Source organism: Camarhynchus parvulus, chromosome 17, assembly GCF_901933205.1.
Source record: "Camarhynchus parvulus chromosome 17, STF_HiC, whole genome shotgun sequence".
Lineage (NCBI taxonomy): Eukaryota > Metazoa > Chordata > Aves > Passeriformes > Thraupidae > Camarhynchus > Camarhynchus parvulus.
Window position 1 is genome coordinate 1,730,247 of NC_044587.1, and position 25,357 is coordinate 1,755,603.

At 45.5% G+C, this 25,357-nt stretch overlaps 1 protein-coding gene across 2 annotated transcripts in view; it reads left to right on the forward strand.

Moving 5' to 3' along the window:
- TTLL11 (tubulin tyrosine ligase like 11) overlaps window positions 1-15,715 on the forward strand; it is a 33,220-nt gene extending 17,505 nt beyond the window's left edge. Inside the window, exons 7-9 of one of the 2 annotated variants that reach the window (XM_030961327.1) lie at window positions 8,466-8,693; window positions 10,651-10,766; window positions 12,650-15,715. In XM_030961327.1, coding sequence (XP_030817187.1) covers window positions 8,466-8,693; window positions 10,651-10,766; window positions 12,650-12,951 — 646 coding nt within the window. In that variant the 3' untranslated portion in view covers window positions 12,952-15,715. The remainder of the gene's footprint in view (window positions 1-8,465; window positions 8,694-10,650; window positions 10,767-12,649) is intronic. The other variant, XM_030961328.1, reaches the window with a different exon arrangement.
- Window positions 15,716-25,357: the final 9,642 nt, after the last annotated feature.

Consider the following 25,357-nt stretch of genomic DNA (forward strand, 5'->3'; position numbering starts at 1 on the left):
GTTTCTAGGAGGAGAATGGGATCTGTATTTAATGAAAACATGAATTAATTTCTGGTCATTCTTTTGTATGTTCCAAAGATGTTTTCCAAATCCTAATGCTGTTTTTAATTTCTTGATGTTTAGGAGCAATTTTGTACTTTCTTAAGGAAAGTCAGGAAATCACCTGTTCAGATGTATTCCATTTATTTTCCAGATATTTTTCTTCAGTTTCATAACCTCCCCTGATGTTAGAGTCATGTTTAATGGAAAAATGAAAATACACTGCCGAGATGTCTCGAGAGTATGATTAGCCTAGATTGTGTTGGTGATAAAGTCATTCTTGCCATTTATTACTGTGTTTATCTCACTATCCGCATTGTAGGGTTATGATTGGATGACAGGGGTGGCTGAAGAGGGTCAGAAACTCGGAGCACAGACGTGGAGAGGCTGGATGGGGGCTGCTGGTGCTGCAGCTATCACTGATCAGGAAATAATGGCTGTTCTTGAGGCTGGCTGTAATGCATCTTCCTTTCTGCTGCTGTGAGCAGCTGTATTCTGTTCCTCAGGGATTCATTACTCAGGGCTGTCAGTGCCTTTTGCATTATATGGAGTGAGTTTAGTGCCTATCAAAATAAGCATGTAATAAACCCAGCTATGGAAATACCAGTGTTTGGGTTTCCATTTGCTAATTGACTTTATGGGCTGACTGCCAGAGCTTTTGGTTGATTCCTGCATCCTGCAAGTCTGCTCAGGTTTGCAGCTATTCAGATGCCTCTCAAGCACCACCTCTTCACTGCAGCCTTCTTTCTGCCTGAGACTGTATAAACTCATATGTGTGGCTTTCTTGAGATTGATCTTTCTCCTCTGGTTCATTTTGGAGGCTGACACAATTCTTTTCTCCATCAGTCAAGATGACCCAGCGTTCATATTGAGGCTCATTCTGCCAAAGCCCTTTGGAAGCACATTGAATTAGCCCCTTTCTCTTTCCTACAGGGCTTTCTGGTTCAGTCCTTCATCAGGCAATCTGCCAGCTCCACTATCAATTCGTGTCTGTTACATTAGCCCAGGCAGCTTTTGATGAGTTAGACATGTGAGGGAGACTTTTAAATGTGATGTTTGTCAATGTTCCTTCAGTTCAGATTACTGAAATGTTAACTTGGTTTTTCTGTAGTTGAGAGTATTTATTTCTACTGCTATTTCTCATCCTGCTCAAGGAACTTGCCTCAATGACTCTCTTCAGTTTTGTGAAGCAGATGTTGTGGTCTCTTGATCCTTGCTCTCTGTTCTTGCTTTTCCAATTATTTATCTGCTACATCCTTAAGAGCATTTGACCTTTCTCCTATTGATTAGGACAGGCCCTATTGGAAATTCTATGAAGTACAGTGTGAGATGTCCCTCCATAAAGGGAAGGATCTGGTAGTGCTTGACTGACAGAACAGTTCTACATTGGTTTTAAGAGCCACTTATGTTGTACTACAGCAACAAAAAATACACAGTGCAGAACATTGGCAAATAATTTGAATGTGCTGTGGCAGAAGTCCCAGCACAGAAAAGATAATTAAATGTGATGATAGAGCTTTTAATTTCTAAGTGGCTATAATCTGAAATATAATCTGAAATGTTTTAATCGACTAAAAATGGGTAATAATGGGTAATAATATTTATTTTAAAATAGCTAAAACTACCTCCCTTGCATAGATACAGATTAATTTATGATTATTCCTATTTTAGCCTTCACCACTGCAAAAAGTGCTGTTACTCACAGTCCAGTTTTGCAAGCAGGGCTGTGTTTGCTCACACACTGTATTCCAGGCACTCACATCTTGACTGGACAGGCTGTACTTTAACTTGCACTTAAAGAGTGAATTCAGTCTTATCCTGAATCTCTTGCAATGACCCTGTATTGAGGGACAGCTGGAAGTGCTTCCAATGTACTCAGCAAGTGAGAGGATGACAGGCCCAGCTCATTTGGAAATTTTAATGGACAAGAACTGATATGGGCTGCAGGACTTGAAAAGGTTTCATTTTCAGCACTGTGGAATTAATTGGCCCAAGCCCGTGCTGTGCTTTAGCAGTAATTGGTGTGTGCAGTGCCCCTCGCTCTGGGGTGAGCCCAGCTCTGGGTCTGTGCTATCAAATTGGGACTGGAGACTACTTTGGCCAATTAGACTTGAATCACAGTGTTTTGAGATGCAGCTAATCTAATTAGTTTTTTATTGACATCTCTTTTCTTTCTTTTTTCTCTCTTGTGAGCAGTAGAGGAAGGAATGGAGATAAGCTAAGGAATGTGACCTGTGTCTCCATAAAACCTGAACTTCCCCAACATTTGAATGTATCAAAACATGCTCTAGCAATTACATCTCTTAGATATTCACACCATATTGCATTTTGAGTTGATCATTAAGATGGTTTTTTTTTCTTTTTCCTGTCTTACAACGATTCTTATCTAAAAAGAAAGTCTTTGTGATAAAATCAGAGAAAAGGAAAACTGTCACTGTCCTCAAGTTTTTGTAGTGCAGCCACAGGAATTGCTGTAATGTCCAAGGTTTGCCCAAAAAGAAAGGAGGTCAGGAGTAAAGGGATGGCTGCTTCATCTCATTCCATATGGCATCATAATGAACATAGAGGCAGCAGGTCTGAATACATCTTTGGGTTCAGTAATTTGATTAGAGATTGTCAGTGGGTCTTGGTGGTAGGAGAGCCTGGTTTGAGGCAGGTTGAGATGCACTTTGTGTCCCTCAGCAGCTCTGGCTGGGGCTCAGCTCTGCTCTCTGAGCCTCCTTCCCAAACTGCCACGAGCATCTTGGAGCTCCTCTGCTGCCTGCTCCTGCTTTGGCTGAATTCTAACAAATTCAGTTAATTCACAAAGCTGCTTTGTGTTGCTTTGCTTTGTTTTTTAAACCATGAATTCAGCAGGACTTCGGAGCATCCCTGGGAGCTGTGTTGCATGCAGATGTTTGCTGTATCCAGGCTTTGCTGAGGGGCAGCTTCAGCTGGAACCAGTGAAAATTCAGGTTAAATATGGTCAGAGATATGCTCCAGTTACATTGGGGAGGATATAAAACAAAAGCAATTCTGACCTTATTCATCAAGTACCGAAGTGTTTACTGCAGTGTTTGGTGGAGTCAGCCTTCTGCTGGAAGGGACCTTAGAGATCATCCCTATAATTTCCTCTTTAGTTTTCAATACAAGAAAGCTGTTGTAGTTTGAAGTTAAAACCACTTTTTCCCCCTCTCTTAAAGCTAAAGGCAACATCTGTGTGCCTTCCCTGTCCAGGGGGGTTCACTGAATTTTTGTGTTCACACAGGGAAGGGCATTAATAGGTAGGTTTGTGTGCAAAGTGGTTTTTCCTGACACTTCAATATGTTAATAATTTGAGCTGAGTTTCTGCTATCAGCAAAATCATCTTCACCTCTAGGTAGCCTGTAGCTTGCTAACATAATCTAGATTTTGGGTGGTATCTTACTGCAGGAGCAGTGATTCAGCTGCACTCTCAATTGCAGAGTTTTTTCCTGGCTTTTGTATATGCACAATTTCCATTACTAATCTTCAGTTAAATGCTTCTTGAATGAAATTTGATTTTCAGAATATTAGCTTAATTGCCTTGTCTAAAATGAAAGAAATATGTGTATTTAATTTGACATTTTTTCCCTTTCACCTTCTTGAGTGTTTGTGCTGCACAGAAGCAACTCTGCCTTTAAATCAATTTTCCCAGTTGCTCTGTAATGTAAACTCCAGTAACTTCTAATTTTCTGTAATCTCTCTCATACTGAATTGCTTCCCACCAGATATTTTTCATAGCATAAGTGTACAGGTATGTACCACAAACAGAAATTGTAGTTACAGTGTGTATTTATGTCTGTATGTACAGCAGGGCTATGTGTGTATGGTATAAAAATGTCTTATTTCTTACCTGTCTCCTTGATATCTTTACAATCTCTGTGTTATGTGTAACTAAAACTGCAACCAGCTGTGAGAGTTTTGTATAAGATATCTGGGGGAGCCTTGAATGCTTTGTCCTGGTCTCCAGGTCCTCATGTGACTCCTGAGTCGTGGCATGTACTCTGTGATCTCTCAGGAATGGCACAAGCCATGCACAAATTGATTTCAAAAATCAGATTTCATGCAGCCTGGAAGATGTTAGAACCAATTGATCAGGCAAGGACAGGCTGAGGTGCATCACCTCACCAGGAAAGAAACAAATGCCTCCTTGGAGTGGGGCTCCTGGGCCCCAGCACAGACTCAGAGAGGTGACAGTGAATGGAATAAATGAATGTGCACACACAGATTAGATCCCTGAACACCAGTGCAAAGTCCTTACATGCAGGTGCCTTGTAAGAATTAGAATTTAAAATAACATGGATATAAATGACCGCTGAAATACCTGTGTTTTTTTCCTTTGAAAGTTCTCTGATTTCTTGGGAAAAAGTTGAAAATGTTATCTTTTTCTGACAATATGTTTACATTCCAAGACTTTTTTCCCAGTTATAATTATGTGATAAATGCAAGCATTTATTTTTGCTAACATTTGGTTTTAAATAGACATGGAAAGAGAAGTGAAGGAAAAATGGAGACTATTTCACAGGTTTTTTTTGCAGGAGGTTTATTATTCTCATTAGCTTCAGGCCATCAGAAAGTTCCATGTCTCAGGCAGTGCACATAATGAGTGAATATTGGCTCATAAACATATTTGAGAACTGTTTGCTTATTGCCCTGTTCATAGTCAAATAATGTTGAGGGAGTGCAAAGCAGGTTTTTAAGGGACAGCAAAATTAAGTGCTTGGATTTTGGTTTGACTTAAGCAGAGGCATTGAGCAGAAAAATAACATTTTCCCTCTTACAGATATCCTTCAGGTGTCAGTTCTGCAGGATCCTGGTTTTATTACATCAATCACAAGCAGCTTAAGGCTTCCAAAAACATAGTCACAGACAGATGTTGAGCCTGTCTGGGGATTAGAAATATCCTCTTCCATTAAGTATAAATTAACTTAATCACCAGGTATGAAAGATAAGCAGCATAAACATCATTCCCTGAAGCTTTCATTAAAATTAAAATTCTATTTAAAACTAGGCTTGTACTTTCTATGACTTGATCCCCCTTCAAAGAGATTATATCTGCTGTAAATTTTTACAGTGACAGAGTGACAGAAATTAATGTATTGGGGGCAGTGATGTTCTCTATAATTTAGCTTCTGCTGCAAGTCATCTTTCAGCAAGAGAGATGATTGGCTTATTTTTAAGTAATAATTGGTCTCTAGTCTCTGAAACACTGAGAAAGCAATAAAACTGCCTAGCACCCAGTGGCTACAGAATGAAAGCATGAAGTCACATGACTTAATAGCAGTGTAATCATCAGGAGTGTTATTTTGTGTATGAGAATTCACCTGCTTTAATAGGAGGATTAAGGCTGATAAAATGCAATTGCAGTGCTGCTTTCTGCTCCCTTGGCTGACAGGGTAAAGCTCCCTTTCTGTCCCAGCATAAGCACAACTGCTTTCTAAGAATAATTTCCACATGGGAAGAAATATCCTGGGGTTTTATTTTTTTTTTCTGTTCTAATGTAAGACACTTGGTGGTCTAATTTCAGTGTATTCCCAGGCTTTACAGCTGCTTTGCCTTTGCACTATCCTGCATTATTATTTTTCAGGCACACTTTTCTAAAGAAACAAAAGAAACTCTGGAGAAATAATGAGGCACATAAGTACCTTGAAAGCAAATAGTGAACACAAATAAATCTACTAGGAATAATAACAGCTACCTCTGCAGAAAATAAAGTATTGGGGACTATATTTAATGATCTTTGTTCTGTAATAATTTTTGTTACAGTGGAACAAAGTCTTTGGATGCAGGATTTGCATTGCTTATCCACTATTTCATTACAGTAATGCCATATTTTCTGCTGCACTCATAGCTGACAGGTAATAACATAAGCATTCACTGCTTGTGTTACATTAAGAGTAATAAATCTGTAGTGAATACAGAATGATACCACCATTATTCTTAAGAGGAGAAAGTTGGAAGTAAAGAATCTCAATTAATAATTAGGAAATAGCTGGGTTTTTTCAGCACCTGAGACTCCTCAGATGCATTTCTCCTTTAATTATTTAAACTATGAATTAGGGAGGGCTACAGAGATCAAACCACAGCTCTAGACTTCTTGCATATTAAATGAAAATGTCAATAATGTTCTCATCCCTGGCTTTGTGTCCCTGGTGTGGAGCAGAGCAGGATCCCTGCCAAGTTTCTACATCTTGGAAACATCATTAACACTGTGTGAAGGCAGCAAACTTTCCAGTCTTCTGTTTTCTGCCAAAAGCTATTTAATCTTTAATGAGAAGTGTTTATTTTTATAATAAATCCATCAGTCTGAAGAGGCAGTGAACCATCCTTCTCAGAAAGGGGGCTGATGGCTGTGGCAGACAAACAGCACTCCAGGGACAGAGCAGAGAGCCCAGAGCTGCTGGGATGGCTGCTGGCAGGCTGCAGGGGCTTGGCCTTCTCTTTTCCAACAGTCTCATCAATTATTTTGGGTTTCTTACTCCAATGGCAAAGCTATGGAGTACATTTTACCCATGGATTCACCTAAAATGTGTTTGCCAGCTCTCCAAAAGAAGCAGCCTGCTCTGTGCCCTTCACCCTTCTGCAGGGACACCACTGTCAGGCCTGGAAGCTGCAGGTGAGGTTTAAAATCTAACTGAGGTGATTTACCCAAATTATTTCTTTAACTGAGATACTGGGGTTTTTTTCTCTCAGAGAGAGGTGGAAATTCTGCTTTCAGCATTTTCTGCTTCGCAGAGACAGGACAGCTGCTGTGTTTTCAAAATGTATTTGGTGTGATCAGAAGTTCGTTGTCTGCCAACGCTGTGGTGATTATCAATCCTTATGTTTAATTGATTCTGCTCTTTGAAATATGGACTTTTTACTGGGGCTGCTCTGCCTGCCTCAAAGCATTCTCCAAAGTGTTGAATAAACTCTATGTAAGAGCTATCATTTTTCCAACATAATGTCAAAAATCTCTTACTCAGTGGGTTTAACATTATTTTAATACTTCTATCTTTGTGCAACTATATTATTATTTTGAAAGGTGGAAATTCTTATGCTATTGATGTTTTTTCACTTTGCCAGAGGGTGAAGAGGGGATGAATATTCATTTTCTACAAATGGCGCTCAGAGTGGCCAGAACTAAACAAACGCTGATTACTCACACAACATGCAGGCAAACTATGAAACTGCTTGCTATGACATCCTGGGAGTGCTGGAAGTCTCTGTGTTAGTAAAATAATGGGATTAGTTCATAAAAGCAAATTCATGAATGGTTGATAATGCAGAGACAGTGCTCTGGCTTGGCCTTAGTTTCCTAAATGATTTATTTCTGTGAATGAGCACACAAATAGATTTCCTTCCTACACGCTCCAGGTACAAACACTTACCTATTCTTTGGGAGGTCCATATTCTGTGGTGATAAATGGGTGGATAGATACATTTGTCATGCAAAATATTCTCTGCTTTTAACTATGTTAACATAGTCCTTGCTTGGAGAATAGAGGCTCAGCTGAGGGAATAATTATAGCTTCAGAATCCAGAACATAGTATTTTCTTTTATTAGGTAAGCACTTGTAAGCTGATACTGAAATTGCTTAATTTATACTTCTAGCAATGCCCTAAATGTAAAATACATCAAGTAAGCATTCTTAGAAATATTAATATTGTGATTCTTACCTCATTTTACTCTGAATTTTGACAGCTAAATTTTATATACAAGTGTACAAAATGCTGCAAATTTTGAAGCCTTTAATTAGTAGTTGCAAATTTGTTTGTCCCTTAGCAACTTGTATTTGCATAAAGATTAAGGCTGGTCAGAAAGAAAGGAATAAAACATAGATGGAGAAAACATTAATAAATTAGTAATCATGTATAAAAGATAAGTAGTCTTAGATATAATTTCCATAAGCTTTATTAAAATTTAAATATTTTTTAAAGCTGCACTACAGTTGATCTTTTCTAAAGAGTGATCTTTCATAAGCTGCAGAATTAGAGAAACGAATGTATTGAGGTCAGACATTAGTATGTAAATGAAGCTTTGCTTTTTTCTGTGTGGCAACAGAAGCATTACCTTATATTTGACCTTTCATTCATTTGCCTGACTCAGCTATGTCAGTCAAAACAATTAATTCTAACGAGCAGCTTTAGAGAGTGGGGCTCAGCTCTCTTCTCCTCCCCTGGCCTGTTGGAAATCCCACGGGAGAGGAGCAAATGGAGGGAAGCTGGGCAGGGTTCTCTGGAGATGGGGAGCTCCTGGTGCCTTCCCCAGAGCCCCAGTGCAGCCCTCAGTGAGTCCTTGAGGTTGGCACACCCAGCCCTGGCACAGGCTGAGGTGTCCCCGTGGCAGGGGCAGGATGGGCTGAGCTCTGACCCCCGTGGCAGGGGCAGGATGAGCTCTCAGGTGCCTCAGCTCAGGCTGACCCCTGTGTGGTTCTGTGCTGCAGGTGCCAGAGTCCGGAGCGGGCGCCGGGAGCGAGCGAGGAGCCGCCGGACGCTGCGCCCAGCCCCGAGGCCGCCCTGCCCTCGCTGTGCCTCAAGCAGGTGTTCCCCAAGTACGCCAGGCACTTCAGCTACCTGCGCCTCGTGGACAGGGTGGCCGCCCTGTTCATCCGCTTCCTCGGCGTCAAAGGGACCACCAAGCTGGGCCCAACGGGGTTCCGCACCTTCATAAGGTCAGTGGGGAAAGGTGGCCCTGTGGTGGCACCCTCAGCTTGCAGGCTGTGGGATGCCTTCCAACGTGGAGCCGGTGCCTGTTCTGTTCTCAAATACATTTCATCAGTCCGAGCTCCTGGAATACCTGGCCTATGAGTGTGTGTCTGGGAGGAAGTTGGGTCTTTCTTTGACAGCAGATCAGTGATACTTTGGCAGATAAAATTTGCCTTCTTCATCAACATGTCACGTTCCCAGTAAATGGTGGAAATATCATTGTGAGGAAGTGACAACTGAAATTGGGTCACTTGATGTGATTCTGTCGGCTCTGGGGGCACTGCTGGCTGCCCCAGGCTGCAGGAAGGATTCCCAAATGCCAGTTCCTGATGCACTGTGCAGGGAGGATTTGCATTGTGAAATTGCACCTTGCAATGTCAAGGAACTCAATTTATTTTTTCATATACTTTTTATTTAGGAGGGTTTTTTCATTGTTTTTTATGGCTATATCTGTTCTAGTCATGGTACAAATACCTCATTTTCTGTCTTTCATTGACTATGACAAAAGAAATGAGCAGCAGCAGCAGATGTACTCTTAAAACACAGATCCTGTTTCTATGCAGATGCATTTAGCATTCAGGAATGAATATAAAACAACTTGGTTTATACAAATGATGATATATAGAAAATGTCTGAAGGCATCTGCTCTATCCACAGACCAGCACAGGATTGCATCCAGTTCTGTATTTTTTGTAGTTTTATCCAGCCTTATTTTGGCACTTGTCAGAGGAACACAGAATAAATGCCAACATTTTCTTTTAAGAATATTCAGATAAATTGCCACAGCTCAATGAAATAGCATTTGCAGTTTCTTAATGCATGTTAAATTAAACTTTTTAATACTGGCAGATATTTTTGTTTATTTTCTCCCAGAGAGTCTATGCCAGCTATAAGGCCCTTTTTTGGAGAGCTGTCATTGTTGTTCATTTCAGAAGGAAAGTCAGGTTTCTGTGTGTTGTATCACTTTTCAGGAAAAAAATGGCACACGAGTGGGATTTTGTGTGTGGGCAGGTGCTTGCAAAGACTGTCCACCCAAATTCTGGCTCATCAAAATCTGTTTTATGTTTTCTTCATTCTAAAAAAGTAGCTTAAAGGGAAACACTGACTGTCTCTAGTCCTTGCTTGGATGCTGCCTGGGAGGTTTTGGGCTATCTAGGAAGGCTTTATTTAAGGGAGCTCTGTTGAGGTTACTAAAGAGTGAGATTTGCTTCAAATGGCCGAGCTTGGGGTGGGTTTTTAAAATTCTTTTCTGGCAAGAAATATTGGCCAGCCCTTTGGCACAGGCAGTGGTGGCAGCCAGGCTGCCAGACATCTGGAAATGCTGGAAATGGGGCTGTCCCCAAGGCTGATCAGCACCACAGTGCACACTCGGACACACAAAGTGCCAGCTCTGCACCAGAGCTGCACCCAGAGCTGCTCCCCACACAGGTTCCATTCCACCAGGGGAAATCCTGTCAGTGCTCAGGCATGGAGGAGCAAGGCTGTGCCTGAAAGCTTCCTCCAGCCCTTTCCAAACACGATCAGGCAGACAAAGAAAAGGGTATTTCTCTGTGCAAACCCTGCCTCGTGCAGATAGTCTGTGCAGATCTGTGGTGGGTTTTGCAGTGTACCAATTAATTCCATCTCTTAGAGCCTCAGAGTACTGGCAATACCCTGGGAGAAAGCGTTGTGTAACAGTCAGGTCATATTTTTAATTGAAATATTCTGGGTTTGGGCCTGTTCCATTCAGATAGGACCATTTAATGAATGCTGGTTTGTTTGCTGTCTGCTGTGTGTGTTTTATTAGACTGAGCATGTTACATTGGGTCTGTACACATGACATGGGGAAACTTTTCTCCTGCAAGTTGCCCTTGCAGAATTTTTCCTAACTTGAGAGTTTGGATGTAATGAAGATCTCATCTTTATTTTGTTTCTTTTTAACAGAAACTGCAAACTGAGTAACAGCAATTTTTCAATGGCTGCTGTAGATATCCTCTATATTGATATCACAAGGAGGTGGAACAGCATGGGCATTGACCACAAGGAATCAGGTAACCCAGGTTTGTATTCAAAAACTACGAAATCTGACTTTTAGGGTTATTTTTTTCAATTTTAGTTGCTCAGGTACACTTCAAACATTGATAGAAATGGGAAGAAGCCATGTACACCTGAGGCATGCACATACACAACCAATTCTGCTGGTTGGTGCTGTGGCAGTTACCCTTCAGGGCAGTATTACTTTAGGTACATGAGGGTCACCTCAATTTCACAGCTATATAAAATCTGAGTATTTGCATTTAGCATTTCAGGGTGGATATAAATCACTTATGTGGTTGGCTGGTAGAATTTCACCAGGAAAAATAACAGATTTGCAACTGAATCTTAAGGCTTTCAAAAATGAAGAGATTTGTGTATGGTGTCAATGAACCAGATGCTTTTTAGGTGTTCAAACGCAAACTGCCCACCTGTTTCTGTTGGCTTAGCCCACTCCCGGCTGTAACCAAGACAAGCATGATTCTGTTGTTCTAGAACAGCTTCTAAGTTTTTCCATAATATGCTTCACATGAGTGTCACTTCTGGGGAGAAAGTGTGTGTGTTACCAGAGGTGTTTTCCCTGCCTGCAGCTCGCCGTGACTGATAAAATAATTTACTGAGCTGGCAGCTGCTGCTTTCAGATAACTCAACAATTCCTTTGCAAGCTGTTCTACAGCCAAGATCGTAAACGACCCCAGCTGCAGCCTTGGTTGAGAGAAATTATACTTCAGAATGTAATTGTCATATTTTGAAAAGGTGCCTTTCCTACAGCATCAATAAGCCAACACAGTTAAAAACCCCAAACCTTTCAATATCTCATCCTAAAATAATCTTCTTAAGTGTATGTTCAAACTGGGAGAGCTTGTGGCATTCTACACAACCAATTGGGGTCTGGCTTCTTAATTAAGAATTTGAGTAGGTATTACATCAAGGTTTTAAACACAATAATTAGTGTTAATACTGAGCTCCTCTTCCCCTTGGCTCTGGTAATGTGCTATTAGTGAGATGTGATCGAACAGCAGCTGAAGAGTCTCCCCTGCAGCATGGGGCTTCTGCAGGGGACTTTTGTGTGGGAAGGGGTAGAGCAGTTGTATTATAGCAGAGACATTTTTTGGCACTGCACTCTTCAGCTGTTTGTTTTTCATTCAGTTGAAACAACTATTGTGGAGTTGCTGGGTATGACTGAAAAAATGGCCTCTTCACCTTCAAAAGGGTTTGTACCTGGTACAGGCTGTGTAGGAGGGAAGTAGTGCTTCAAACAAACTCATATCTTGCTAAGGTGATACTTAGTAATGGGGTTACCTTCCTAGTGGTACAGACTGAAATAACACACTGGTGAACTTTTGGGTCAGATCTGTCTCTAAAAGACTCCATTCAGCTGCCGACAGAAACTTGTTTTTCTCTCCAGCTGGATTGTTTTCCTTGATGCTCAGTATGTTACTGTGTATCTCATTTGGTTTCAATGTAATAATTTTGGCAGCAGAAATCAAGGCTAATACTACATCAGTTTTAATGGTGTGATATCCTAAAATGGGTTCTTGCTGTACCACTTTGCCTCTGGATTGCAGGCTGAGGTTTGCAAAGCCAGAATCTGCCTCAGTGATAGGGAATGTCACCCATCTGTAACCCAGCCTGGGCTTACCCTGCCCTGAAACACCCAATGAGTGTGACACAAATAAAACCTTGTCTTTTGGTCTTTTTGAAGGACAATTTCTTTGCTTTCTGAGCATTCCAGATTGCTGCCATTTAAATGAAAAGATGTGAACTAGCAGGATTGTTTGCGTTCACACCCATCACACACTCATTTGGCCCTGCTGCCACAACAAACCAGAGATAGCATTACCCCTAAGGTGTGCAGGCTGCTAGAAATGCCGCACTCCAGTCTCCAGTGAGCACATTTTCCTTGCAGGAATGTGTCTGCAAGCCTTTGTGGAAGCTTTCTTCTGCCTGGCCCAGAAGAAGTACAAGGCGCTGCCGCTGCACAAGCAGGTGCTGTCGCTGATCGAGCTCTGCGAGTGCCGCCTGGCCGCGCTGCACGGGAAGCGCCTGGTGTGGGGCTGCGGGCTCACCCAGCCCCGCGGGGCTCTGCGGGCCTCGGGGACCGCGCCCGGCCCCGGCCCCGCCCGGCCCCACGGCCACCAGGTGCTCCGACTGCAGAAATCATCGCATCAGCTACGGGCGCTCATGTGCCGGGACAGAACGGGGAGTTAATCCCCAGCCAGGCACGGGTACTGCTGGAGGAGAGACTGGCGATGGAATCCCTTCATTTCAGAGTGACAACTATTTATTTTCAGCTGTATTTTTTATTTATGCTTTTCAAAAAGTCTACTGCAACCTCCCGTTTTCAAATAATGACTCTGGCAATGGCTATTTCTTCATCTCTCTGTGGGATTTACTGTGCACATCCCGTGACAAACTGTGCGTTCATCCTGAGTGTGTGGAAAAGGACCAGCCCACAGGGGATGATAACCAGCATCATGGGATTGGCTGCACTGACCGAAGAATTACATTGCTTTGTGTGCACAGGACATGTCACAGCAACCAAGGAAGGAACTGCAGTCACAAATACCAGACTGGAGAACTGAAATTGCACTTGTGGTCAGACTTCAGGCCTTGACTCTCTTCTTTCCGTGGCTTGGACTGTAGGTGTTGGAATCAATACAAATTTGGTCAATATCTATGTACTTATTTTTTAAAGTCAGTCTTAAAGCACTGAAATAATATTTTGGCTTCTACTTCTTTGTACATGTCTTTGCCATGACAAGTACTGTTAGTTTTTTAAAGAAGAACTAAAACTGTTTATCCTTTTGCTTCCACAGAACCAATACGCTCACACTTATTCACAGAAAAAGATTTACTTTCTTAAGTCAAATTTGGTGAATCAAGTGGTGGTTTTGTCTTCAGGGATTCAGCACTGCTTCTGCAGAAAGCTGTACAGTGTAAAGGCCTAAGAGGTCACCTAAATTCCAGTGGAACCAACCTTGTCACTGACTTTAGCCTAAACTAACTGTATTCTAGGTTTGCTCATTTTTTGTCTTTTGCATGCTTGTTACAGTCTTGGGACCTGCAGTAACATCTAGAGCAGATCTTCTTTGTGTCTTTGCTCATATTCTTAATTTTTCCCTTAAATTACAGTGTAACTCTGTACAAATTAGATCTAAGGATGGTGTGTCAGAACTGCTGGAGTTGGACAGAGGGGTTTTATTATCCAGGAAATGAACCATGACTTCCATGATCACACACTTCTTGTGGGGGCTAAGCAGAACATGAGACTGGCTGGAAGGACAGGAATAACTTGGAACTTCAGGGATGTTGAATGAAATTCTTTGTGGTCTCCCATTTATTACAATAATGAGTGGCTACATCTGAGCTTGATTTTCCTCCTTTGTTCTACTCTTTAATGATAATGACTTGGCTTACGTCTTAGTGTCCTCCATGCTATCAGAAATGGCAAAGCTGTAAGATGGGCACTGAGCTTTGGATTGGAGAACATTCCCTGAGCTTCATGTCAAAATGTTCCAGTGGCTGGTGCCCGCAAAACATGTCACTGAGGGGGAGTCCACCTCTTTCAAGTCAGGGACTAAATGCACACATGGTGCATCAAGTGAGTTTTCAGTTCAGGGAATGTTTGTAGAGTTTTTTTCCTGATTTTAAGCAGCATGTGTTTTTCCCAAATGGCAATAGCAGCATGGCAATGCAATGCAGGAGTCAGGCCAAGCCCACACAAAACTAGTCCCCAGCATGTGTTAATCTCAGATGTGGGCATCCCTTCTCCTTACCTTTTTCTGTAACACAAATAAAATAGTAGTAGATGATCTTTTTTAGTTCAACAGCCAGACTTTGAAATTTTATGTATTGTACATAAGAGGACAATTGTAGACTAACTAATGCCACTGCCCTCAGCCTTGTTCAAATGTCATAAAGATTACTGCAGTATGAAGATAAAATGCAGAACTCCAAAGTCTGGCACCTGTCAGAACAAATGAAGCTGAAAGGGTCATTTTTTTCACACTTTCATTGTAATATATTTGAAGACATTCACAGGTTGAAAAATGGTTACTTCTCCTTTTGTGACATCTGACATTTGTCTTGCGATTGGCAGTGTGTTACTGGAAAATAGCTTACAGTTCCTCTCATCTCATGATTGATGTCCTGTAAAGACAGAGTTACAGAGGAGTCGGATTTGAAATGCTATGACTGCAAATGCCTTTCCCTGCACCTTTGAAGTACTACGATGTGTGGCCTGAAATATCCCGGTTTTGCAATTGTAGAACTCACCCTGATATCAGTGGAATAAATTAACTATTGTATATTGAACACTGATAAGATCTCTCTCTATGGGAGACCTTTATACTCTCTGGATCTAATAGAGGTTTTTATAGCTCGTGCATCCACAGGCTGATGCTGCATGCTCTATTCATCTCCCACTTCAAATATGAAAGGTCCCTTGTAGAATAGTCAAAATATTCAATTATCTGCCTCTAGTAATCCACTGTTCATGTATTTATATAATTGGAAAATTGAATGCTTTATTATTCTCGGGGGGAGGGAATAAACCAGGAATGTACTTTAGAGATTTAATGGCAGTCACATTTCTCTTCCCTCCTGTCTAATTCAATTTCCTCTGAATATTATTTAGCATCCAATTGCATAGAGCCTTTAAGTTACCAGTCTGTGCCCATGCAAATGACCAGAGACACTTTATCCAGGATATGAATGCTAATGCACTGATAATCTGTTAATCCTGAGGTACCTCTCTAGCTACAGAAACAATACAGGAAAGGCGTTGGATTTTTAACAGCACTTTTGTATATATTCTCTTCAGAGAATACCACAGCACTGCACTCATGATTCTATTTATGACATATATGATATGAATATTGTATACCAGTGAAATCTTTCTTGTTACCAGACACACCAGGTCTGGTATCCTTGAGTAGAAATCAGAATAAAATAACATCTAACAAAAATTTGAGGCAAGTGAGTCCAGAATTTCAACCCTCTTTCCTGCAGACTTGTGTGCCTGAATGTGCCCAGACTGGCTCGGTGATTCCTTGTTGCATTTGTGTTTTTTCTCTGCATTGAGCTGCTGCAGGTAAGGCCCTAAAACCTGCCCTGGGCTCTGGGCACTCCTTGTCCCCTGTCCCACACCCCGTCCCTGCCGAGCTTTCTGGAGCTCTGCACAGACCCCACACCGACCGCGGCAAGCCGCGCACCTGTGGCCGCTTCCTTGGAAGGGAGGGCGGGGCAGGTGCTCGCTAATTACAGAGTTAATGACCAGCTGGGAGACCCCGGAGTTAATGACCAGCTGGGGACCCCCGAGTTAATGACCAGCTGGGAGACCCCGGCGCAGCTGTACCCGGCTGGTGCCCTCAGCGCGGGCAGGGTCTGCTGGTACGGGCTGTGCCCTCAGGGCCCTCAGGAGGGCACGGCCGCCGCCCCGGGACGGTGACGGCGTTCGAAGCCCCGGCGATGAGGAGGGATCTCGTCCCGCTCCGGCCCGAGCCTGGCGGAGTAGGTGCACTCTTCATTAAGCTGGCTGCTCGGTCAGGCGGGGATTTTGGGGTGACCGGGCCGTGGGTCCTGCGCTATTTATGTGGGAGTCCCCGAAGGCTGTGCGGGGGTTGTCGGAAAATGGAGGCCGGACAGTCCCGCTCTGCTCAGCCCTTCTGCAGGGACGGGATGGAGTCCGGTGCCTGGGATGCCCTTCGGTTTCAGGGAGCAGAACCGTGCCGTGACTCCTCGGTCAGATCCTCCCGATGGAGCCCCATGGGCTTTCGGGAGAGCCCTGCGCAGGAAAATATCCCCGGGAGGATGCCGGGCGCGGGCACAGCCCAGCGTTTCCAGAACCTTCCTGGCGGCGGCGCCGTGAGGGAAGGAGCGGCCGGGGTCGCGGAGCCCCGGCGGGTTATCGGTGCGCCCCCGGGGTGAACGGGGGGCATTTCCATCGCAATGTCCAGCGTTTCCCCTCATTGCACTGGACTGAGGCCTGTCAGTGGCCCGTGGTGATGAGTGTGAAGGAACCGATACATGCTGCGCTTTGTGCTTTGTTCCACCTCCCGTCTCTGTCGTTGCGGAGGTTGATTGGAACCTTCTGGAGCAGGGAGCACTACATGGCATAGCTCGATGTGGGGGAATCTCATCACACTCTGTGCCATGGGCAAGGACACTTTCCACTATCCCAGGTTTCTCCAAGCCCTGTCCAGCCTGGCCTTTAACACTTGCAGGGATTCAGGGGCAGGCACAGCTGCTCTGGGCACCCGGTGCCAGGGCCTGCCCACCCTCACAGGGAGAGATTTCCTCTGCTGTCTCAGAGGTCCTGGTCCCTCTGCAGACACCTGGCTGTGCCTCGCTGGGGCCCCGCAGCTCCTTGTGGCCCACCTGAGCAAGAGCAACCTGCTCCGAGCAGAAGCTGAGCACTTGATTTTCTTAGGTACTGACTCTGCTCATGGAGCTGCCCCCCTCCTTTGGCCACACTGATGGGCACTGCTGCCACATCTAAGCCTGAGAGAGCACGCTGGCTCTGTCCCTTTGCCCACTGCAAATATCCTGGGTGGATGAGAGATGGTGTTTGGGCTCCAAATTCCTGCTGAAATAGCAGTGAGGTGTCTACATCTGCCCAGCTACGCTCCACTTGTCTTATTCTGCCCTCTGGTTGTTCCTCCATAAGGGGAAATTGATAAAGTATTTATTTCTCTCTGGCTGTTTCCATCTGTACTGCCTTGAGAGCATCCTCCGGCTCGCTTGGTTTGTTCCAGCAGGATGAGGTCCCAAGCTCCCGCTATCCCTTCCCCAACCGCACGCAGCCCAGCTCGTGCTTTTCTCTCCGATTATTTCTGCCTTACTTACCTTCACTTCACCTTAAGCACACACACAAAAAATCATCAGCGCTACCCAGATAAATCCATCTGGTCTCTGCCTCAGCCTCATTTAACCTCCCATTGAAGAGATTGTATCACATGGTATTCAGCTGGAACCTATTACCTTGCATGCCCAAGCATATCACATTGAATTACCCTGGCCCACAGGCCTGCGGTGTTTGTTAATAGCTAATGGCTGCTTTTAACTTGGAGGTGATTTATTCGAGCGCGTTTCTATTCGCAGTGCAGCGTGGGGGGTGTGGCAGTGTGTTAAGCAGAGCTCAGCGAGGGAGCGCGGGCGGGCTCCGCAGCACGGCTGAAGGCAGCCTGGCTTCACACCTCCACCAGCTGCTGACGCTGCCCGGTATTCCCGTTCCTCAGCGCTGTCCCAGATGCAGCAAGTGTCAGGGAGCGGGAGTGTGTGCTCCTGGCTGCTCCTGGCAGCAAGGGATGCGGGAAGGTGCAGTGCTCTGCCTGCCTGTTGTCACCAACCTGAGTGCCAGGGGACATGTGGCACATCCATGCGCTCAGGAATAGCCCGGGAATGGGGCAGTGTCCCCACACCATGTCACCTGCCCTCTGCCTCAGCTGCCTCTGTGGGAGATGAATGTTTTTTTGCAGTTCTGATGGCAGAATTAAGTTCACTGGTGTCATTTCTGAATTTACTGCAGGTGTAGTGTGAAAGTGGTATGAAATTGCAGTAAAAGACAGAATTGAAAGGCTGTTGTGGTGATGTGCTGCAATTTCCCCTCTTCCTTTGCCTCATCAGTGGAAATACAAAAGCCCTTCTGCAGGTCAGGTTCAGATCCATTGGTGAACGAGCCGGAGAAAGGGAGAATGAGAGTTTTGGAGGCAAACCAGCTCCCTGATGTGTGATTTGCTGAGCCTCATGTTTGTCCTTCCATCAGCCCAGGTCCCCCAGCACACCGCTGTTCTCACTCAGGGGGTGAGGAGGGACTGTGGCTTTCAGGAGGAAGAATAGTTAGTGACTGTAATAAATCAAAGTCAATCAACTTGGGAGCTCTGTTATTCAGGCTTCACTCCTTGATGATGTAGCACAAAAATCAAATGGTTGAGGTTATTCAATTATGGCTCATACCACCAATGGGGAAAGCTGATCCTGTACAGGGCCTGCATCAATATCATTTATGTGCTGAGGGGCTGTGCTGGCTGTCAGGTTGGAAATGGCAAAAATCCTACAGGTGTTTAAGTCCTTCTCTCTCTTCCTCTCACTTAATAACCAAGTAAGACGATCCACTGTCTGACTAAGATCAATAATAGCACAGGGCACATTGTGACAAGCTGGGAAACATTTTTTTGAGTGTCTCAGGACCCTGCAGGTGCTGAGGTGAGGGTGGGGAAGGAGGTGCTGCCTGGCACGGGACACAAACCATCTCCATCCTGGCTGGCTGTGGGCGGCACTGCCGGCCCTTTCTGCAGGATGTGGACGAGCGTAGGCAGTCAATAGACATGGATAAAATAAAGTTGTGAACAGCAGCAGGAGCTAAAATAGCAACATCAATAGCAGTTTCCAGATAATGATCTAATTAGCACAAACAACAAGTTTCCACTAATGACTCTTGTTCTTCCAGCTCCTTCCTTTCTGCTCTCCTGTCGTTATTGACTCTCCGGCAGGGAGCGGCTGCGCTCCCGTCTCTGGGGCCAAGGCTTTGGAGGTTTGTTTACTGCCTGGCTTTGAATTACTTCTCCAGAGGATGTTTGCTCAGGAGCCTGGGCTGCTGTGTGTGGGATGGCTGCACGCAGAAGGTGGTGGGGGCGGAAGGAAAATCAGCTGTTTGGCTTTTGTAGCTTTTGGGAGGCCTTGGGAAAGTTGTGCTCCTACTGCACGTCCCTGTTGTGAAAATAAGGATGCTGACGTTCACCCACTGCAGTGGAGTGGGAGCTGACTGCTTGTGAAGGGCTTGGGAAGCTGTGAGGGAAAGATGCTTGTCAGGAGCAGAGTAGGGACTGTTACTGGAGGAGCCAACCAAGCTGTTCCTGCCTCTTCCCTCCCTAGGTATGAGCCTCATCTCTGCACCTCCCTGCCTTCCTCCCACTGAAAAAACAAACAGGCTCTTCTGTGCTCTTACAGCCCCAGCCTGGCAAGTATTGGCTTAATGCTGTCCCTTCCTCAGCTGTCAGTGGCCACTGTTCTGGCTGCTGCTTTGTCCTCACTTGTGGTGGGCAGGATTCTTGGATTTTGAAGATGCCCAGTTCTGACATCTCCCAGCTGCCAGTTGCTGCTGGGCTTAGCTGGGACAGTGGAGTGAGACCCTGCCTGGGCTGTGCTGGACGTGCTGCCTGGCACCAGGAGCAGCTCACGGGCCGGTGACTCTCACTGAACTCAGAACAAACCCTGTACTTGTAAGGGTGCAATTACTGGAACATCATTATTGCTGATGAGTCTTGTGCTAAAATGACTCTCCAGATTAAAAGCCTCAAGCAAACACATCTGCACTCCCCAGCCTCCCAGCCCTGTATTCCCGTGGCTGTTCTGGCTGCTGCTCTGCAATTCGAGTCTCACTCCTCCCAGCCCTGCCCGTCTGCCGGGGCCCATGGGAGCGGCTGCAGCCGGGCTGCGGAGCCGCAGATGCTGAGAGCTGTCAAGAGCACAGAGACGTTCTGGGTGTTTTTGGCTGAGAATTCAGCTCTGCTCTAATGAAGCTGAACAGCTGCTAAGGAGGTTTTATTCAAGTCAAGGTGGTTTTGACTAATCCCTCCTTGAAGCATTCTTGGAGGTTCTGTGTGTTTCTGGGGCTGCATTTTTCTTTCTCTCAGCCTTCAAAATCAACAGTGTTGAGGGGGATGGCAGAGCCCTGAGAGAGGATTTTGGCCTGGGTGGGTTTTGGCTTCCCTCCCTGGGCAGGGGCCGGTTCCTGACAGGAACAGGAGGAGCCCAGTGCCCAGCCCGGCTCCAGCCCTGCTGAGCACAGGCATAGCCACAGGTGCTTTCCACATCCCGACTCGTTTCAATGCAGCCAGCCTGAGTTCCCGGAGGAGCTAATTATGATTATGTTAATGAGGCAGAGGTGCTGATGCTGCCCAGGGTCTTAATGACTTTCCTCCAAGTTTTCTTTTACTGGAGGCAGAAGGGTGGTTTGTAAGGACTGGTGGGGACAGGAGCAGGCCTGGCTGTCAGACCCCCCAAGCAAGTGAAGGGAAAGTGGTGGAGTCAGGGCTAAAATTTTACTGGGAGCAAATTTCAGTGATCTCTTTGGGGAGGCAGATAAGACAGGTTTGTGTGTGCATGTGGCATGTGCCAGGGTGCTCTAAAATCTGGAAATGACTGAGTAGAGGTGCTGGAGCACTTATGTAAAATATCTAAATAAATCTTTAATATTTCTAATTGCAAATGTACAGAAATTGCACAGCCACATCATTTCTTTGAACACCAACAACTTTCTCTGTACATTATTACATAGTTTAAAAGGAGCTGAAGGAGATTCAGCAAACACTTCCACTTTGCATTTTTGTTTTTTAAACATACTTACAAAAAAAGATTTGTTTTTTTTTTATAAGAGGATATAAAACATAGCGACTGCTTATCAGGAACAAGTATCAGCCTAAGCAGATATACAGAGAGAGGTATATCTTAAGACACAGTGATGTATGATAAAGGAATATGTGAACATGGAGGCTGCACTCTGGGGTACTGGTAGCTGATGCAGAGCCACATGGCATTTACAGCAATGTTACAGCTCAGGTGATCTGTGCAAGTCAATGCTTGAACGTGACACCCTTTTCAGAAGCATGGTTGTTTCTGGATGTTGTGCAACACCCTCAGGATTGGATTTGGTTTGGAGAGCCCATGAGCTGCATGTTCTCATGCTGCTGTTGTCCTCCCGCTCCCCCATAGGTGACTTTCCCCAGGGGAGAAGGAAAAGGCAGCAGTTTGTCTGTGTGGGGTCAGAGCAGGGCGGGTGCCACTGTCTGAGCCTTCTGGCTGAGCAGTCTCCTCTGAAACGGTGCTGAGGCTCAGGGACTGGCTGGGGATGGGCAGGGACTGTCCCTTCCTGTGGCCACTGAAGGGAGCTCCTGGTGGCACTGAGGCTGTGGCTCTGCCCCACACCAGCTCCCAGTCCTGGCCAGCCTGGACTGCTTTGAACACAGACCTTTGGGAGGAAGTGACCCCAGCAGTCACTGAAGGTGGGAAGGACGGAGCGTCCACCTAGGAACAGTGCCACAGGTGTTCCCTTTGGACTTTTGCTTTGTACTGTCCAGGCAAAGCTGTGTGAGGGACAGGGCAGGGACTGTGGTGGAGCTGCTGGACCCACTGGTCACAGGCTGCTGTCAGAAAGGCCTCGGCCCAGGGCTGCTCCCCCTGCCCTGGGATTGCTGGGGGAAATGAGCCCCTTTCAGATCAGACCCCTGGGCCACAGCCTGTGGCTGTCCTGGCTGAACAATCAATTAATCTGCCACCTGTGACTGGAAATCCTCTCTCTCCTTGTCCGTCACAGAACAGACCTCAGCACATTTTCTATTACATCTGGGTGTGGACATTAGGAACAGGAAAAAGCTTATGAGCTATCTAAACTTTGGGAATGACTGATTCCTTGCTGATTGCTTTCCTAGGAGAGCCTGTGACACCTCACTGAGGTCCAGCAAGTTCCTTTGCCCTTTAGGAATATTCATAGTAGCAGAACCTGTGTCCTGCAACCTTGCAGCAACCTCTGGGACTGGCTCCCAGACCAGAGGGTTCCACGTGTTCTCACAGTGCAATCAGTGCTTTACAGCTGCAAAAGCAGAAAACAAAACCAACCAGACTCAAATGACAATGCAAAGTGACACTGGACTCTTTGGATGGCAGCAGGATTTGCTTAAACTGGTGCAAAAGGGGCTGGTGCCTACACTGTAGTATTTGTTGGCATGGGGAAGGACTGGGGTCCCTCCCATCTTTTGGCACTGAAGCCATAATCCCTGTCCCAAATGATGATACTTACAGTCCACAGAGACCTTGGGATACTGGTCAGTCTCTTTCATCCCCCTTCACACAAACCCGCTCATATTTTCAGGAGCGTTCACTACAGTTGAACAAAACCCCAAATCAAAACTCTAAAAACAGAATCTTTGAGGTGGGTCCACCACAAATCTGGATCCATGGCTTTGCTCCCTTCCCTCAGATCCCCAAGGGAGAAGGCTGGAATCAGAACATGGGTCTGGATCCGGATTTGGCAGCCCGAGCCCACCTCTCCAACACAGCAGTGAGATACAGCCAAATCCCGACCGAATAAGCAGCACCAGGAGTAAGTTACTATATACAACCGTTAGTGAGATAGATACGGTACAGTAAACACTGAGAACATTTACAAAAAAATATTAAGACTTGTATTAAGATAAAAATTGGAGTGTTTTTGCTTTGTTTACACTTCGACGAGTTTGCACTAGAACAGCCTCTCACTGTAGAAAGCGCAAGAACCAGGAAGGAAATGGAGCCGATCACAAAACCTTTGGGACAGTGTGGTTTGCTCTGGTGCTGCAGCACCTCTCGGGATCCAGGTATTGCTATGCCAGGTACCAGCTCTGAGGCCATGGCAGGGAACACGGGGGCTCCTGCACTCACACACACACGCACACACACACAGAAATGTACAGCTTATAAATAACAGAAACACAAACTGAAGGAACAGGACTGAGCCTGGGCCTGAACACCTGCCCCCAAACCTTTTTAGGGGAGAGTCATGGTTAGGTCCAGTTGTTGATAGTTGCAGAAAAAGGAAATAGGGAAAAACAGGGGAATCTCTACTGTAACGAGACTTCATCCTGATTTAAATTTCTTTTTGTACTGGGTCAGGAAACTAAGCATCAACTCCAGAAGGTGTTGGCACTGGAACTTTTAAGATTTTAATAACTGGCTGTGGAAGGATTTAAGCATTCCTGCTATTTCAGCAGAACAATGTGTTCAGTAATTTGCAAGTTTGAGGGTAACCAGGAGTTTGTGACAGATCGGGGTGGGGAGGGAGCAGTGCCTTGGCTTGTGGTTGAGGAGAAGATTAAGATGTACTGTGCTTAGCTTCAGCACTAAACAATTGGCTTGTGGGTGTTTCTTTTTCCAGCTCTTACGGAGAGCACTGACTGCATCCCAAAATTACTTCCATGTATGAATGGAAACGTCGCTGGTGGGGCGCCCGCCCCATGCCCTGTTAGCGTTTCCATTCCTCTATGTCACTTCTGTCTTGAAAAACTCCAGTCTCTCGCAACACAAATACTTAGAATTCAAAACAATCAGCTCTAAACAGGCATCTTAGGGCAAAAGCATTTAAAATAGTCTTTTTTGCAGGGTTCTTATGTATTTGACTCTGAGACAGTGGCAGGTGTAAATCTACGTACCCAACGGTTCACAGTACCCTGTGTATTCCTAACCTGTCTGGGTCTTTCTCCAGTTGTAACCTTGTCAGATTTGTGAGGTTCTTCAAAGCCATCTGTGCTAGTCTCCAAAATTCAAAGGTGACTGTACTTGCCATAAGTACTGAGTTATGACATTGCTCTGAGGAGCTCCGTTTGGGGTCTGCTGTGTGCTGCACCCCTCGGCAGGTGTTGGCGGGGTGTGGAGACCTCAGTGCAACACGTTCGCTCCTCCTGGGCTTGGTCCTGGGCTTCCAGGGACCAGAAAAACGTGTAGGAAAAAGAGCATCTTAAATTTTGCAAACGATTGCATGAGGAAGAATGCTGTTAAGGAGCCTTATGGCTGTGGGGCAGCACGGCAATGCAGAGCTTACTGGCAAAGTGTCCTGCTCAGGCAGCCTGGGAAGTGTGAGGCTGGAGACGGTACCTAAGCAGAGCAGAGCTCAGGGAACATCCTAGTCCCTTGGGCTGTACATTTACACATGGCAGGAGGAGCTAGGACAGGCGTTGAGCAGTGTGTTAACCTTTAGAGGGAGCATAGGCAGATGTCCTGTACACTGTACACTGTCCGTGTCTCAGAGAAACCTCTGGCTCTCGGTACGAGGGACCTGCTCTGAGAGTGGGACTTGTGAAGGGCTAACTGCAAGAACCACAAACCCACGAGCACACCGTGGCGGCAGGTCAGCGGCACAGCCCCCGTGAAGGGGCGCCCCAGCTGAGCACAACGTGTCTGTGCCGGAGCTGGGAAAGTCTAATCCTGGCTTATGCCTGCACAGTGCTCCTGACAAGGGGCCTTTCGGTGGTGGCTGCTGTTCTTGGTGGTTACTCCCTTATGACCATGTTTTACATTCTTCAAGCCGGTTAATTTCCATGCAGTGCTCATTCCCAATTTAAAGAGGACAGTATTCCAGAAAATGGGATCTTTTTTTTTCTAATGCATACTGTGAAAGAAAAGAAATACAATTACCGATCTTCATGGTTCTTCAGGGCTTTTTCTTGTTTCTTTGTCTGTTTTTCTCCCCAGAAATAGTAAAACTCTCAGCACAGAGCATTCCATCCCCACAATGAACCCTTGATCAAGCAGGAAGCTGCCACTCCATGTAGCCCCCTCGCTCCCCCTCTACCACAACAGGCACCAGCAAATCCAGCCCGTCCCTCAATCACAGCTCAGGGACCAAGCTCAGGCAACATTCACTTTATTCTGTGGCAGGAAGTGTGCGTGGGACAATGCCTGGGGCTATTGCTTACAAAACTCTTCCCCTTTATTTGTGAGAGAGCAGAAGCTGTCCAAAGGAATCGAGTTGCCATTCACCAGGTGCCAGCTCCTCCCTCCATTCCTGTGCCAGAGCCTTGGCCTTACTCTGTGCCCCTGGGCTGCCCAGGGACCCCCAGCAGCACCAGTCCTGCCCCCCTGC